Source organism: Mobula hypostoma, chromosome 4, assembly GCF_963921235.1.
Source record: "Mobula hypostoma chromosome 4, sMobHyp1.1, whole genome shotgun sequence".
NCBI lineage: Eukaryota > Metazoa > Chordata > Chondrichthyes > Myliobatiformes > Myliobatidae > Mobula > Mobula hypostoma.
Genome location: NC_086100.1, coordinates 67,914,152 through 67,931,889, shown reverse-complemented (window position 1 = coordinate 67,931,889; position 17,738 = coordinate 67,914,152). Strand labels below are relative to the sequence as shown.

Here is a 17,738-nt window from a genome sequence, read left to right as displayed (position 1 = left end):
GCGGTTCTCATTCTAAGGTGCTAAAAAGAAACTTTGCAGCTTTGTTTTTACACTTCAATTATGGAAGCTGCACAAAAATAACAAAAGAAATTCCTAATTGGGTGAGTTTCAAGAAAATGAGATGGAGACTCACTTGCTTGGTTGGCGGCATCCGCTAACTGGATTGTAAAAGTACACTAACGTGAGATTGGACAGCATTTGTTTATGAATGTTAATTGTGTGTTTCTGTCTGTCTCTCCCCCTCTTTTCTCTTCTCCCTCTCCCAGCCCTGCCATTTACTTGTGGTTTTTCTTTTGTCTTATTTAATGGGGGTCGGTGATTAGCTGGAATTAATGGGCTGAACAGGCAACAATGCTGTGAAAGATTTTTTTTAAAAATCATATAACTGAATTAATATGTTTGGCTCTGTTGTTTGGGAGTAGAATGGAGGTGAAAGAAATAACCGTTAGTTTGTCTGCACATTTTTGGCTTCCTTATCACCACCCACTTCCCCAGGAAAAACTTTGTAATCACTGTTGATATTTTTTTTTGTACTAACACCATATGAAGCAATTTGTCAGTGGATTTTCTGTGGTCACAGTGACATGATGCGCAGAACCTTAAGATCTAAAATCCAGGAATGGAACCAAAATTCTGTGTGGCCTTAGAAACTATATTTTGAAGTCTAAGGAAGCAGGGTTGAACCAGTGTAAAGACACTTTATTTCAACAGATTTGCTGTTGAGGAAGAGAGGGTTGGATCAAAAAAATTGGCATAAATTTTTAACATAAATCTCAGTTTAACCAAGTTTGTCGATCTAAGTTTGAAGTTTTGTAGTGAGTACTGGCAATATCTTGTGTATCACGAAAGAAAGATGAATATCTTGCTTGCTCCAAGTGGCAAAATATTGTTAATGTACCCTTTTCGTAAGTTGTATAAATTACTCATCTAGACCCTGTCTAGATGAAGTGAACAAGAGGAAATTTCCTGGAAAAAAAGGAACAAAGCAGAGTCACATTAAATTTGCTTTGCTTATATTAAAGAAATGCTTGATTATTTCTTTGGTAAGGATAACTGCCAAGCCTTAGTTACCTCAACCAAAGTTCCTGGTCAAAGGAAAGATGTAGCACATGTTAGAAATATCATCTGTTCATTCAGCATTGAAACTGCTGGGATTGAAATACGGGGCAGTGGTTGGAAACTATGACGACACTCTTACAGCAGTTTGCCAGTGGAGAAGTGACAAAGGGAAAAGCCTAACCCCACACTGGATTATTTAATGGAAATATTAAGAATGGAATTAGAATACTCAAAACCAATGATATGTAGAGCTTTGAAAGTGTGGCCTTCAACAACCATGTTATGTTTCTCAAAAGTTGGTGAGCATTGTGCTGATGCACACTCATTACCCGACTGGGCTTAAGATATAAGTCAGTTAACAATTTGGTCAGCCATCAAACTTTATCAAGAAAGTCACCTAAGTTTTCTGCAGACATTGTCACTGTAGGGTAGTAAGTAACTTAAGAGTGGCTTAAAAAATGGTCAGAGTATTCAAAGGGCGACATATTGTCCTAACTGTAATTCCCTGGTTATAGAAGAATGTTATAAGAATTTAATTCTTGACTGCTGTATGGAGAAAAGAATGCCTGAAATACAGATACATACAAGATTTTATTGAGTGAACCAGTTCCCCACTGAATCTATGAGAAAAGTGCACAATTTACCCTTATTGATGAGCAGAAATGCATGTTTGGGATGACGGCCAGTACCTCCAAAGACTGTTCCTTCATTTCAGTTAATAAATGATAAATGGTTTAAGGATTTGAATTCATCTTGCTTATTCTATAATTGATTCTAGACTTAAATTGATGCCTTGAAGTGCAGTAGCTCTTGAAAATGGAGTTTACAGCTTGTTTTTTTTTTACCATTTCCACTGGCAAAGTCCCAGCTTTAATTTTTAAAGTCCAACAGACCAGTCATAAAATTTAAGAACTGTCTGATTCAGTCATGAAAGTTTCTAAAGGACAAGTTCAGTGAAATTGAGAAAATAGAAAGTACTGGTATATACATCGGTGTTCAGAGTGAGTGAATTTTAGAGGCTAAATGCTCATCTCACGTTCATGGATTTATCTTTGGACCCGAATGAATATGCCACAACCGTCACTAACTTCATTAGGACCTGCGTGGATGAGTACATGTACAGGAGGTTCACCGTCTGCTGAAGGCAGGATCTGTGGCTTTCAAGGCAGTCAATTCAGAACTACAAGAAGTCCAGATATGAAGTATGGAAAGCTATTGTGAGAGTGAAAAGGCAATTCTGTGAAGTAGAGACAATGAATACGCGACAGCTGTGGCAGGGTTTGCAGGCCATTACTTCCTATAAAGCAAAATCTAAACTATCAATGGCAGTGGCACTTAACCCCCAATGAGCTGAATGCTTTGAAAGGAAGAACAGAACTTCACTTGGTGAATCCCCAATTCATCCAGTAGTTCTGTGACTCTCTCTTGGAGGCTGATGTCAGAAAATTCTTGAAGAGAGTGCATCTTCGCAAGGTGTCGGACCCCAATACCTGGCCAGGTACTGAGAAGCTGTGCCAACCAACTGGCTGGATGTTCAAGGACCTCTCCAACCTCTCACTGCTGAGGTTCTCACCTGCTTCAAAGGGGGCAGCAATCATAACTATCACCCTGTAGCACTCACATCTACTGTAATGGAGTGCCTTGAGAGGTTACGGCTAGAATGAACTCTTGTCTGAGCAAGAACCTGGACTCACTGCAATTCGCCGGCCATTGCAACAGGTCTACAGCAGACTCAATCTCATTGGCTTTTCAACTTGTTTTGGAGAACATCGACAGCTAAAAGACAGATGTAAGGTAACTGTTTATCAATTACAGCTTGGTGCTTAACACAAGCATTCCCTCAGCATTAATAATCAAGCTTCAAAACTTGGGCCGCTGTACCTCTCTGTCTGCAACTGGATCCTTGACCTCCTCACTGGGAAGCCTCAGTCTCTGCGAATTGGAAATAACGTCTCCTCTTTGCTGACGATCAACACAGGCACATCTCGAGAATGCATGCTTAGCCCACTGCTCTACCCTCTCTACAATCATGATTGTATGACTAAGGACAACTCAAATGCCATCTGTAATTTTGCAGATAACACTACTATTGTTGGTAAAATATCAGGTGGTGATGAGGAGACGTTCCAAGAGAAATAGGTAGGCTTGATTGAGTGGTGTTGCATCAGCTAGCACTCAATATCTACAAGACCAAGGAATTGATTGTGGACTTTGGACAGTGGAAGTTGGAAGAATACTCATCAGAGTTCATTGATGAGCAGCTAAGATGCTGGGTGTCACCACCTTGTCAGTTCTGTCTTGGGCCCAAAACATCTATGCAGTCATGAAGAAGTCTTGCTTAACTTCATTAGGAATTTGAGATTTGGTATGTCACCACACACTCTTGAGAATTTTTATATTATTGTAGTCAAGAGCATTCTGACTGGTTGTGTCACAGCCTGGTAGTGAGGCTCACAAGGCTGTAGAGTCAGCCAGCTCCATCACGGTCACAACTCTCCCCACCACTGAGGAGATCTTCCAGAGGCAGTGCCTCAAGAAGGTAGTATCTATATAACCATGGGACTTCATCATCCAGGACAAACTCTGTTCTTGTTATTACCATCAGAGAGGAGGAACAGGAGTCTGAAGACTTGTACTCAAGGATTTAGAAACAGCTTCTTGCCCTCCCCCCCCCCCATCAGGTTTCTGAATGGTCAATGAACCCTTTACGACCGCATTATTCCACTTCTTTTGCACTGTTCATTTATTTTGTAATTTTATGTATATGCACTGCATTGCTGCTGCAAAACAATAAATTTAATGTCATATAAGGTAGTAATAACAATAAATCTTGACATAACATATTAATTGTCACCCAACATTCGTGATTTTGCTGTTATTATTGGAGTATGTTGAGGCAGTAGTAGGATGTGCTTGTTTATAATCAAGGTTACCTGTAGTTCATATGACCATGCTGTAAAACAGAAAATAAAAGTTTATAGTGCCATGCATTTTACACAGAGAATTTTGAAAAATCATAGTAGTCCACGGACCTTTGTTATTTCATTCCTTGTGTTTTCAGACTTGCGACAAGACATGCTGGCTCTGCAGATTCTGCACTTGATGGACATGCTCTGGAAGGAGGCAGGCTTAGACCTCAGGTAGGCCTCCCACAGTTTACTTCCTTCAGCTGCCTTTCAACTGGCATAACTTTACAAACCAGACTGTGACAGTGTGTGCATGAACGTTTCTAGTTATTCCATCTGAAAATTTGAAGCATATTGAAAGGAAAACACTGAGCGGAAAAAGGAGACAGATTAGGCCTTAAGGCACAGTTAGCTTAGAAGAGTGCATATGGGTTCATTATGTGGGATCTTAGTCTTTGATGTGTTCACTGAGTTGGAGCGTACTTTTTTCTGAAGTGATGTTACAGCTAGTACGCTAGTGCATTCTTCCAGAATTTAATCCATCCACAACAAAGCAGTCTTGACTATTGTTGATTTCATAGTTTTTTTCTTGAGTGGTGAAATAATTAAAAAGCAATAGAATAACAATTTAAAAGTTTTTTTAAAAGTTACACAGTTCATGTATCACTTTGGCTCTATAGCCTGTTTGTGGTCTGAAATGTAGGCTTTAGAGACAATGAAGAATAGGCCTGTTTAATGCAAAAGACAAATTTGGATGCAGCTTGTGTTACAAATTTCAGTAATACTACGTAATAGCACTGCAAAGGGAAACATCAGTAAATCATTTTAAAATCCACTTAAAGGAAGGAAAAAAGACATCTTATTGGCAAGAATTACTTGTAGATCTGTCAGTCATTTATACCAAATCTACAAAAATTCAGCAATCAAATTGTTGATAAAAAGGAGCAGGATGAGATGAACTACACCCTGAAGACATGTCCTCATCTTGACTCCTGTCAAGCTGTCTTTCTAACCAGGATGTTTTTTCCCCTTGTGTCAACCTCATTGACCTCTGGGTCCGAATAGCCTTTCATCACAGTTTGCTTTTCGAGGGGAAGTGGTTGGAGGTGTGCCCAGTAAGGAGGATAAGTTGGAATACTCTGGAATGGTACCAATGTACCCTTTGAACCTATTGTACATATGGGGTTCAAATGTTATAGGATGATAAGATGAGCAGCATTTCCCTCTTTCAATATTACAGGCAGTAATTGGCAAAATAACTTTATTAATTTTTCTTATCCACTCCCCAATCTCCCACAACAAAATGGACTATTTCTGGAACAGGATGCTTTTGTTCATTTTCTTTAGTGACTATTTAGTTTACCCTTGAGCACAGTTTAATTCCAGGCAATTATTTTAGAATATGTATAACTCTTTCCCGAAGCAGGCTGTAGAACAGGGAAATAAGAGAAGTGAAGTGAATCTGGAGTATTGTTTTTATCAACTAATGCAAATTCCCTATTCAGTTTTGAGCAATTTACTGCAAAATGTGTAGAAAATGTACTCCACAGCATTGATCTTTTTAAATCCATTAACATGCACGTCACTTAAGACAGACACTCGGGTTTTAAGGCACCCTAGCTATTGTTGTTTCACCTTCATTTCAGACACCAGCGATATATTTCCTTTCTAAGCAGGCGCATTAAACTTGTTAAAACATCAGCAGCTGTATGTAAACTGTGTTGACCAAATAAGTATTTGAAAATCCACGTTTTAATTGTTTTTGTTTTGCTCTAAACTGGAAGAAGCCACAAAATTACTTCTGCCAGAATATCTAGAGGAAAAAGTAGACAATCCTTTCAGCATCTGGAATCTGTAGACTTTCTTGGCCCTACTGAGATTTTTAATTCTGAATGAATGTGTGGAAACAATATAGCACCATCTGCTGGTCTTCTGTGGAAATCTACCAAAATTCTGAATTTAGCCAAATTCCAGAGAAAATATTTCTTTTATTGATGAGTTTTTTAAAATATAAGAACATCTGCATAGAAGCAAATCAAGAAGTACCATGCATGTTTGAAGATGACGGTGATGCTTTGTGTTTAAAGCGCAGCTTCATCACAGTTGTTGTTTGCAAATATCTCATCTTCAGTTTACTTGTTTCTGTACTACACAGTAAACTTGCCTGCTGCTTCACTGCCAGGAGACATCTATCAAGCAGGGTCTCTTCATCAGTGAAAATGCACTGGTGAGATTCCCACAGCACTGGCCTGTGTGGGATATGCATGTTCTCCCTGTGACCACAAGAGCTTTCTCTGGTTGCTCCAGTTTTCTCCCCCATCCCAAAGATATGCGGGTTGATAGTTTAATTGACCACTGTAAATTGGCCCCATTGTGAGGTCAAACAGTGCAACATGAGGAGAGTTGATGAGAAATTGGAGAAAATATAAAATGGGAAATGGTGTAGAATTAGCATAAATGGTGCTTGATAATTCACGTGCATGGTGAACTGAAAAATCTGTTTCTGTGCTGTATCTCTGACCTGAAGATAAAATGGCCTCCCCTTATCATCATCATTATAGCCTTTGTGTGTTCCTTTTTCAGAGTTATACCTTATGGCTGCCTAGCAACAGGAGACAAATCTGGTATTATCCAAGTTGTTTCTGCTGCAGAAACAATAGCCAATATCCAGCTGAATAACAGTAATGTTGCTGCTACTGCAGCCTTCAACAAAGATGCTTTGCTGAACTGGTTGAAAGAGAAGAATTCTCCGTAAGTTTTCATTCTTTGCTTGATGTATCCAAGGAACCTTTAGACCTTTTGTATGTGCGAATTTTCCCTCTTTCCATACTAATTTGCACCTTCCCTCCCATATAAAGGTCCTTGCTGGGGAATTTCCTGAAAATTATAGTTGTAATGTTTGAGCTCTCCCTGATTTCTCCACAACTCACAAGTCTTGATTTGAGTTACTGTTCACAGACTGTTGAGATTACTGTCCCGTGGGCTGTCCTTATCTAAATTCCATTCAGGTGCAAGCCAACTGGGTATTAGATTGCGGCAAAGTTGTATGAAAACCCGCCTGGTTTTCTGTTTCCCATCCTGCTGAGTGGCAAGAAGGCCATGTTTGGGAGAGATAAAGAAGATTTTATTTTAAAGGGTAAGAATTTGAATGCTGCTGGTGTCCTAATGGTACTAGGTATCCCTCTATATGCATTAGTGAAGCTGTGCAGTAAGACTTCAGCAGAATACTGAAGGGGACAGCACATTTTCATATGAGGAGAGGTTAATCAGTTGATGTATTTTATTCTAGAGTTAAATGAATGAGGGGAAATTTCGTTGAAAAATCTTGTGCAAGACATTAGTGAGGCTGCACTTGGAGTATTGTGTTTAGTTTTGGTCACCATGCAATCAAAACAATGCCAATAAGCTGGAACAAATGCAAAAAAGGTTTAAAAGAATGTTGGGGCTGGGTTACAGAGAGAGGTTGGTAAGTTAGGTCTTTATTTCTTGGAGCATGGGACAGTGAGGGGTGATCTTATAGATCATGAGGGGCATAGATAGGGTAAAAGCACTTAGCCTTTTCCCCAGGACTGGGGAATCAAGAATTAGAAGACACAGGTTTAAGGTGAGAGCGAAGGTATTTAATGGGAATCTGAAGGGCCTTTTTCCACACAGAAGATGATGGGTATGTGGAATGACTTGCCTTAGGAAGAGGCTGAGGCAGGTACATTAACAATATTTAAAAGATAATAGGACAAGTTCTTACATAGGAAAAGCTTAGAGGGATATGTGCATCTGGTTGTCGTGGACCAGTTGGGCTGAAGGCCACCTTCTGTGCTGTATTACTCTGTTCTGGGGTTTGATAGGATAAATGGAGGGATGGTGTTTCTCATGGTTTGGGTGTCTAGAATCCAATCTTCTCCTTAACTCAAGTCCGGCAATCCAGGCAGCATCCCTGTGAATCTCCTCTGTACTCTCCCCCAACATAATAACACACTTTCCAAAGTGGGATGACCAGAACAACAAACAACACTCCAAGTGTGGTCTAAGCAGTGTTTTGTAACGTTACAACATAACGTCCCAACTTATGTATTCTGTGCTCTGATCTATGTAGACAAGCATGCCTTCTTCACTACCCTAACAATCAGAACTATGGAGTTAACCCAAGGTCTCGCTGCTCATCAACTTTGTTTAACAACAGACCATTTACTGTACATGCCCTACCCTGATTTGACTTTCCAAACTGCATTAACCCACACTTTTTGTGATTAAATTCCATCTGCTAACACTTCATCTGTCTGTGATCTGTATTGTATGTAGCTTTAGACAACCCTTGCCCCATCCACTCGTTGTCAGCTGCAAGCTTAACTAGTCTTGCCTCCTACAATCATACTCAAGTAGTTATAATATGTCACAACAAAGTTCCCAGCATCGATCCCTACAGAGCACCTCATGGTCACATATCTGCTTATAGAGCAGGATTGTGTCAAATGCCTTAAGGTCCATTTAGACAAATCTGTTACTCTGTTTTCATCAACCTTACGTTACCTGGTGATTAGTCAGAAAATACACGAAGCACTATCTAGTCAGGTAGCATCTGTGCAAAGAGAAGTAGTAACTTCGCTATACATTGTCTCAAGTCAAACTCTTGTCACAATGTTGCATTTATTTAACGTAATATCGGTAAGTGAAATCCTTGTTGCTGTATTCTTCATTTCTCCATGGGTCATTGTTGTTACGTTTTTTGTTTTCCGATGAGGGCAGAGTATTTTATTGCTGATGTAAGACCATTGTGGTTAAGGGAGTTTACCAGCTTCTCCCCCAGCCAATTCATGTGGCTCCAGCTATTTTTAAAATAATGGCAGGTTTGTTCTATGGCCAATTACCACAGTCTGTGTGCAGTTAACATGCGCAAAGCTAAATTAAAATCATTAACTTTCAGGAATTCAGAGTAGACAAGAGCTGTTGTGAAAATATTTTGGACCATCTTATTTTTGGGATTGCTTGGATTTCTGCCTAGGGTTCTAAAGAAATTCTCGTGCACATCTGAGAAAAATAACTACAGCCATTGGAAGGAGTTAATACAGATCCTTTTGACAAATCTATTCATTCCATCCATGTCAAATTGTGACTCACATGGATTGCAGTAATATTTTCCACAAATGGATGCCTAACTAGCAGTTATACTGAACATTCTGTCCGTGGATAAAGCAGAATAATTGCCGAAATGTACAGGAAAGTTCTTGCTGCTATAATTATTTGTAAGGACTGCTATTTCTTTATGTCAGATCTTTGTGGATTTGCCTCAGTTTATTCGCAAAGAAAACCATTAAATTGATTGTATTGCAATAGGTAATGCATGGATGATGTGACAGTGTAATATCTGAATTACAAGTCCAGGAACATTCAACATATTAGCAATAGTAATTAACCAGCAACAGCAACAGTCACAAAGTTATTGAATTGTCATAGCAAGGTATTTGGTTCATTTGCGCCCCTTAGACAAGGAAATCTGTTGACCCCAGTCAGGTACTTTGTATCTCCAAAGGCAATATGATTGATTTTCAACTTCAAAGTAACCCACTGTGCTGGTCCAGGCTAAAATTTGCTTCCACAAATCAAAAATCAAATTTGGATGGACTACCTGGCATCGATCTGGGCACCAGGCAAGACCAATATCAACCCAGCTCATACAGTCCTGCAGAATTCTCCTCTCCAACTGCTGGAGATCTGTGCAAGATGCAAGTCAGTTAACAATGCAGCATTATTGTAAACAAAAATTCACACCTAGTCGCAGGCCACAGGTTACTGTCCTATTAGTAGTCTCGGGCAAGGATACAGTATCCGGTCAGGAAGGAGTGATCCTCCATATTGATTCCAGACCTTGTGAAGTCTTCTGCATCACGGCAAGCTTAGGCTGGAAAATTCACTGTTGATTGTCCTCCCTCAGCAGATGAATCTGTATAACTCCCTGTTGAATGGTAATTGGAAGCAGCTTTCGAGAGCTTTGGGATGGGTGGATCAACTCAATTGCCTAATCCTCAAGGAAGGAATTGGTGGATTTGAATTCCAGAAAACAGTAAGAGCCAAAAAGGGGGGTGGAGAAAGAAAGTACTTGCCATGGCTGATCTAACCTTTATCAATGCATATATTTATTACATTACTTTTAAAAATGACAGCTGTTCAGGTTACAAAAAGTGAATATTTACCTTCTTCATAGTTGTTGCCAGGCTCACTGTGTTGTCCCATTCACTTCTATTTTCCGAAAGCTAAAACAATTGTACCATACTTATTATCAGTGCTTTACCAAAGACCAACGGAAAGCATTAAGTGATTTTTTTTTCCCCTCCTTTTTAACCACAGGGATGCCCTTGAGCGAGCAATTGAGGAGTTTACTCTGTCGTGTGCTGGCTACTGTGTAGCAACCTATGTACTAGGGATTGGGGACAGACACAGTGACAACATTATGGTCCGAGAATCTGGTCAGGTATGATGCTATGGCAGTTGTAAAACTGTGACTTGGGGGTGGGGCAGAGGAGGAAAACATTAACATCAATCTCAAACAATTTTATTCAAGTTTTAAATGATCAGCTGCTTATCTCGAAACTGTGTCACCTTGTTCAAAACTTCCCCTACTGAAAACAACACTTGCTGTGTCATGCCCCCTTAGAATATTGTATGTCTCAATATAGTCAATCCACATTCTGCCAACCTCCACAGAATACAGACCCAATCTGACTTCATAGGATAATCCCCTCATCCCAGGAATTAGTCTAGTGAATCTCCATTGGACTACCTACAGTACCTCCAGTACTGCTATACCTTTCCTTGGAAGCATGGCCTCACCAGCACCCTCGTAGCAAATCAGTTGTACAAACGTAGTTTTATTACACTAATAGTAAAATGATTATTGCCAATAGGAAAGAAATCCAAAGAAGTACCACTTATAGTGGTTGCTGATGGCTGTGTTAACTTTGTATTTCTGCCCACTAACCATGGGCATGCCGAGATTTGTTTCAGAGCTGTCGTTTATAGTCTACTGTCAGAATTGAAACTATTAATCTTCCATTAGCAAGTAGTCTTGCTTACCTGTGCCCTGAAATTGGTTTCAAATTATGAATGACATATTCCATTGCAACAGGTTTCTTGACAGTAATGCTTCAAATAAATATTCACAGTAACCCATTATACCTCTCAGAGGAGCGGATTGAAAGATACATTGGAGTTAGCACTTAGCACAATGTCTCCTTTTCCAGGATTTAGGGTTGGATATTACTTTAGATCTGGAACTTAATGAAGTCCCAACACATGCACAGCAGGTGAAGTGCAATGATCATTTCCCAAACCCATTTTGACTGTGGATCCCTCTTGGGATGCAGCAGAGGGGCATTTCCCAATGCTTGTCCTGGAGAATAGCATTTTATTTCACAGGCTATAAGAGACCCAGGCAAAGTTTAGGTATTTTACCCTTGTTTTTAAAATGGAGCATTTAGTCATTTTTAAATGCCAGATACATTATGAAACAGTCATTTTCAGGTTTTTCATGGGCAGAGCATATTATACCCTCACCTGCTCCCAAAGCCAACAGCATTACATGTGGAAAATTCTACCATTATGAGGACTTAATCACAACGGAACTGGCCAGTACTTAATAATAAGTTGATAGCTCTGGGTCTGTAAACTGTACTCAATACAAAGTCAGAAGCAAAGTTGGAAACTCAGAGTTAGAAGTAAGTTTTAGTAGGTTACAGTTTTGCAAGAGTGTGATCCTTCTTCTCCTTGCCTCTTTTTAAAGCTCTTTCATATTGACTTTGGCCATATCCTCGGAAATTTCAAATCCAAGTTTGGGATTAAGAGAGAGCGTGTGCCTTTCATTCTTACCCATGACTTCATCCATGTCATACAACAAGGAAAAACTGGAAACACTGAAAAATTTAACAGGTAAGTAAGTAATCAAATTGATGTTATGTTGTGTTCATGTGAGAATGGAAATTATTCTAGAGCTATTGCTAATAATTTTTATTCAGCATTCTATCAACTGGTATATTCACTTAAATGCACTTCCCTCTTCCAGTTTTTAGTACATTGTCAAGCTGACCATTTTACTATGACTAAGAAACTGCACAATAAACATAGAACATAATCTCACTCCATAGAGAGAGGTAATCGGTTATATGATATAACACTTTAATAACAAAACTTCTATAATTAGATAAATATTGAAGTTAGACACTTCAAAACTTCAGATTTGGCTATCCATTATATATTGATATTGTTAATATTACAATCTATGCATTGACTTACTGAGGTTTACAGTTCACTTTTGCCTTGTCATTTATTTCTGAGCAATTCAGAGCAACCACACTGATGACCATTGGAAATATACCCTTGAGATTGACGGGTGTAAATTTGACTTCACTGGTGCTAGCATAAAATTCCTAGTGTTGTTCCTCCAGAGGAACAGCACTAAGGAAAGGCTAAACACTTCAGAGAAGCAGTGGGCAGATGTGTGAGCTTCAAGATTAATACTGGTTTGGACCAGAAATTGGTAGCTCAGTCTCTGTTTCAAAAGGCATTGTCAAGAAATGCAGCGAGTGCAACAATTGATGTCACGGTAAACACATTTAACATGACGCCGTGGAAAATGTCAATAATCAAAACTTTTTAAGTAATTTGACCATAATTTTGCAGTGTTTCATAAATGATGACAGAACTCTGGTTTACTGGCCCAGAGCTTAGTTTTTCTGAAATATTCTACCCAGAAAAACATTCTTCCTCATAATGGATTAGTATTTCTTAAATCAGTTTTAAAATTTTTTCACGTTTTGCTGCAGTTGAAACTAACATTTATATTCAACATTAATGAAAAAAAATCAGAAATAATTTTAAAATTACTATTATTTCTTATGAGGTCATTAGCTTGAAGGGCTGTGTCAAAAATCATAATACACTGAAAGGGAGAAGAGAGCTAATTTAACACAAAGCAATTGGTTGCAAAATATACATTGATGTATCATATAAGCTACAACTTTCAGAACATTGAGATGTGAAATATGCTATTTTTCAAAGGTTTCGTCAGTGCTGTGAAGAGGCATATTTAATTCTACGCAAGAATGGAAACTTGTTCATAACACTGTTTGCGCTCATGTTGACAGCAGGACTACCTGAGCTTGGCTCTATCAAAGACATCCAGTATCTCAAGGTAAAACCATATTTCCACATGCCCCTGCAATCCTCCTCAGTTGCCACCTGTCAGGGAGGAAAACAAATATCATGTACTCTAGTTGCACTGGACTTCTTCAGCCATGAGTTGACATCTATCCATTTCTTTAATTTGGGGTTTTTGAAAGTATACTTTCATAGCACGATAGCATAAAGGTTAGCACCAAAAGGGTTCGATTCCCACTACTATCTTTAAAGAGTTTGCACATTCTCCCTGTGACTGTGTTGGTTTCTTCCAGTTGCTCTGGTTTTCTCCCATATTCTGAAGGTGCACAGATGGAGTTAGTGAGTTGTGGGTATGCTATGTTGACACCAGAAGCTTGAGAACCCTTGTGGCTTGCAGCCAGCACAGCATTAGGATTGTGGTGGTTGTTGACGCAAATCAGCGTATTTCACTCTATGTTTTGATGTACATGTGACAAATAAAGCTAATCTAACCTAAAGTCAGTCGTCCTTTAAAGTTCATTTTTAAATTGTGTTGATGTTCCTGCAAAGGTTTTACTGATTCCCTCCTATTGTCACCAGGACTCGCTGGCTTTAGGAAAAAGTGACGAGGAAGCATTGAAGCAGTTTCGACAAAAGTTTGATGAGGCCCTTCGCGAAAGCTGGACAACTAAAGTGAACTGGATGGCTCACATTGTGGCCAAAGATGGGCGGTCCTAGCGGAAATGAAAATGTTACAGGCTGTTAAATTAGTGAACATCTGACTTCTGGCTCAAATTACAGGAGAATTCCCAGTTGTTGCACTTCATGCCTTCCAGCACAATTAGAACATTGCCTAACATTGCAGGACCTTGTTGACTTTGCACACTGCAGGCTACTGGTTGTTTCATTTTTGGGCTTTTATTGGCATGGTACTAGTGTAAGAGGTGTACATTTTCCAGATGTCAGTGATGACAGATGCACAAACATTGCTACTACTACAGATATTGTACTGGCATTGGTTGTTCTTTTTAGTGTCTATTTATACTAGAATTGTTGTTTTAAAAAAAGTTTTACAACTTTTAAAGTTTTATTAAAAATGGTTAAGATGTCATGGCAGGATCCAATGAATGGGAATTGAGTATTTATTATTTTGGAGCATTAGTTTACACCAATCCATACAATTGAACAAGTAATCTGTATCAGTCAATCTCTTCTTGAACAACCAGAGCCAGGTAAATGTTGCTATCATTTAAGTTGAGAAAAACAATTCAATTTAAGCTTGTAACTTTGAAACATGTAGCTTGATGTACAGATTGAGGAAAGAACTGGGTATTTTATACTGAGAACATCTACCCATGACACTATTCTGAAGTTTGTTATTTTATACATGATTTATTAAGGCTGGAAAACCTCTGCTGTGTAACTCAGCACTGAATAAGGAACACATTTAGCAGCAGATTGTCTTTTAACTTTCTAATATATCAAGTCAACTGCTATCTTCAAGAGTGATTCATTTCCTCAAAAGTCTTTTTTTTCCTTGATTTACAACGGTTTTTGCTGTTAAGTTTTCACTCTGCCATTTACCTGAAAAGGCTAGAGAGTTCAATGGAGTTTTACATGGTGTTTGGATATGTGGTTAGATTTTAAATCAATGGAAGGCAACTTACTATCTATAATTCAACCAAAGGGTTTAAACATCCCTTGATATCTTTATCATTTTCCAAGTTCAGTTACAGATGAAATGAAGTTTGGTTTGAAGTTCTATTCTGAAGTGTAGCAATCTACCTGCCCATGCTATCTGCATACAGGGAGGTATATTCAGCAGAGGTAAGGATTCTGAAAGCACCATTATGAACTTCTCAGATAATTCAGATTGCACGTTCCTAGCATTTGGATTCCATGAGGCTTTGTATATACAGTATTTAGACAAACAAGTGTAAATACCCAGTTAATAAACTAATGATGAATTCCATGACGTGCCAAGTTCACCCACAGCAGTTCTGTTCTCAACTTATATTGGGAAAAACTATTTTGCATGTTTGATAATCCATTTTAGCTCAGATTTTTTGGAAATACTTCATGATTTACATGCACATTGACCCAAATGTACAGATCATTCAATTCAATCCAAATTTAGATGGTTCTGCCCGCCAGCAGCTGTTATTTAGGGCATTACCAATCTTACCTTTTTTTTTATTCATTTAAGATGCAATATCATCACCTTCTATTGATTTGTCTCTCTCCACTGCTGCTTATGGACGATGGAGCATGAATCAAGGAGCGAAAGGAGTTTTGTTGCACTATCTTGCTCCTGGTGCTGTGCAATACAGTGCAATAGAACGTGTTTGTGGGATGGAAAAAGCCACAGCAGCCATTCGAAGTGTTGTTGAATGAGCTACTCTGGTGTCTTCAATGAATGTATAAGATTGTAATGGTTTTCACTATGAAGCAACTTATCCCCATCTCAACTTTTAAGACAAATTAATAGATTTTTATTATGATCAAAGACTTGACATTGCTTTGAGTTTCACTTTGTTGAATAATAGTCATTGAGCACAGATTACTCTTTGCAAAATTTTTTGACTCCCAAAATTTCTGCCTGCAAAACGAACCATTTCAGTCACCATACTTTACCTTGAAGTGATTTTTATTTGCACAGTTTAACATAAATATTATAAAATAATTAATAACACCCGAGTGTACTTTAGCCAATAAATAATTTAAGTTTCTTAATGGAAGCATACAAAACTGAACTAGCAATCATATCTCTTTTGCAACCTGTAATTGTCATAATTATATACAGACTCATGTCATTACAACCTAGCTCCTTTCATTTTGGACAGCCAAAATCTATTGCATTAGACCTGGATTTTCTTAAAAGCCATCAATAGTAACAGATCGAAATCCACCTGTGCCAAGGAATCAACATGTAGCAGTTACCTGAAAAACAAACCAAAACCACTGAGACCCTGTGAAGGATTCAACACTGTGTGATGCTGATGCATTTCCAAATAACTGAGTTCCAAGTTGAGAAAAATATGTTTGATCCTTTATTACGAAACAAGCAAAGATGAGCGATCAAAATTAACAATATTAATAAAATTAAGGATAACAGAATTAAGTGATAGTGAACGTAACAATATGGGCATTCAACAAAAAACTATCCATCCAGGTTTTTCCGTAACTAAACTAAACTAATGGCACAAAAGGTGAATACGTGACTGTACTCATCCTTCTGCCATGACCCAACCTACGTGTCAAATTAACATAGCCCATAATAAAATCACGCAAATACAGACAGAAAATAGATACATGGCTCCTACATTCCAGCCTCTAATTATTATACTATGATAATTAAATCTACATACTTCAGAACTAGGAGACATGAAATCTTCAAGTATAAACATCTTGACACTTATGCTAACATCCTCCCTCCTCTTCAAGTCGTGTAACAGTCATCTAGGCCAGAGGTCAGCACTTAGCCCAGTACAGACTGATCTTCACCATCACTCTATCAAGTCAAAGTCATGAAGTCAAACAACCAAAATAAGTTAAACTTCTAGAGCTGTAGCTCCTCAAAACTCTGCCTCCTGATCTCGGTTACCAGTTCATGAATAGTTGAGCAAATGATAAGCAAACATGCAACTGACTGGAAAAAGTAGTGTAGACAGCCCAGTAAGTATTGTGGGAGCAGAAGAGGAAGATCTAATCGTGTTCAGTGTTCTAATGGTTATGCACTGTATCTCTAGGCTGTTTGTATGCCAAGTCTTACAGTGATTGTGAATGTTATTTATTTGTTTTAAATATATATTCGATGTCCCTTTCCACATCTCTACATTTCCCTTCACTTATTGTATCTTTTGAAAGTTTGTGGAGCAGGCTGCTCCTTGGCTACTGCCAATGCTGCTTTACCATGGTCCAAGATGTACCTGAGGCAGTGAAGTGTGTATCTATTCGTCTTCCCCACCTTTACAAACAGAGGTGCTGTTATAACCTTCTGACCAACTGACAGACATCACACTTGCCATCTGACAACTAAAGTGGTTGAATGTCTGAGATTAGGATTTGAGTCAGTAACCCTACTATTGGCGTTAAAAATACGCCAGAACCAGTGCAACTTTCCACTTTGTATATAGTTTATTGCTACTACTGATGTAAATAATATGGATTAATGTTTTTTTCATAGGCTTGGACAACACACACTGAATACAGCAAATATTACAGGTTAATTCCAAGTCTTCTCAATATGTACATTAAACAAACAGGAGTATTTCATAGAACTGTGCCTTTTTAAAGTTTGAATGTATTGATGTTACAAAAATGTTTCTGAATTCCTTTCTGGTATGATCATCCAAATGTTACATTTCAGATGGACGAGTGCAATGATGCACATTAAATGGTTGTTAAATGTATATTTTGCTTTTAAATAAACTTTTTTATGGAAAGAAAATGTTCCCTGGTTTCATAATTTCAGAATCAAGTGTAATATCACTGGCATATGTCATGAAATTTGTTGTTTGTGGCAGCAGTACATTGCAATACATAATAAAAACTACAAATTACAACAAATATATATCATAAAATTAAATGTGGTGAAAAAAGAGTAGTGAGATAGTGTTCATGGATTCATCGTCCTTTCAGAAATCT

The 17,738-nt window shown here is 38.3% G+C and overlaps 1 protein-coding gene across 5 annotated transcripts in view; it reads left to right on the top strand.

The window, feature by feature from the left end:
- Positions 1–17,530, top strand: part of pik3cb (phosphatidylinositol-4,5-bisphosphate 3-kinase, catalytic subunit beta) — a 211,199-nt gene extending 193,669 nt beyond the window's left edge. For all 5 annotated transcript variants that reach the window (XM_063045914.1, XM_063045912.1, XM_063045913.1 and 2 more), the window contains 6 exons: positions 4,121–4,199; positions 6,549–6,716; positions 10,308–10,431; positions 11,740–11,885; positions 13,014–13,146; positions 13,692–17,530. In XM_063045914.1, the coding sequence (XP_062901984.1) occupies positions 4,121–4,199; positions 6,549–6,716; positions 10,308–10,431; positions 11,740–11,885; positions 13,014–13,146; positions 13,692–13,829 (788 nt within the window). In that variant the 3' untranslated portion in view covers positions 13,830–17,530. The remainder of the gene's footprint in view (positions 1–4,120; positions 4,200–6,548; positions 6,717–10,307; positions 10,432–11,739; positions 11,886–13,013; positions 13,147–13,691) is intronic.
- Positions 17,531–17,738: the final 208 nt, after the last annotated feature.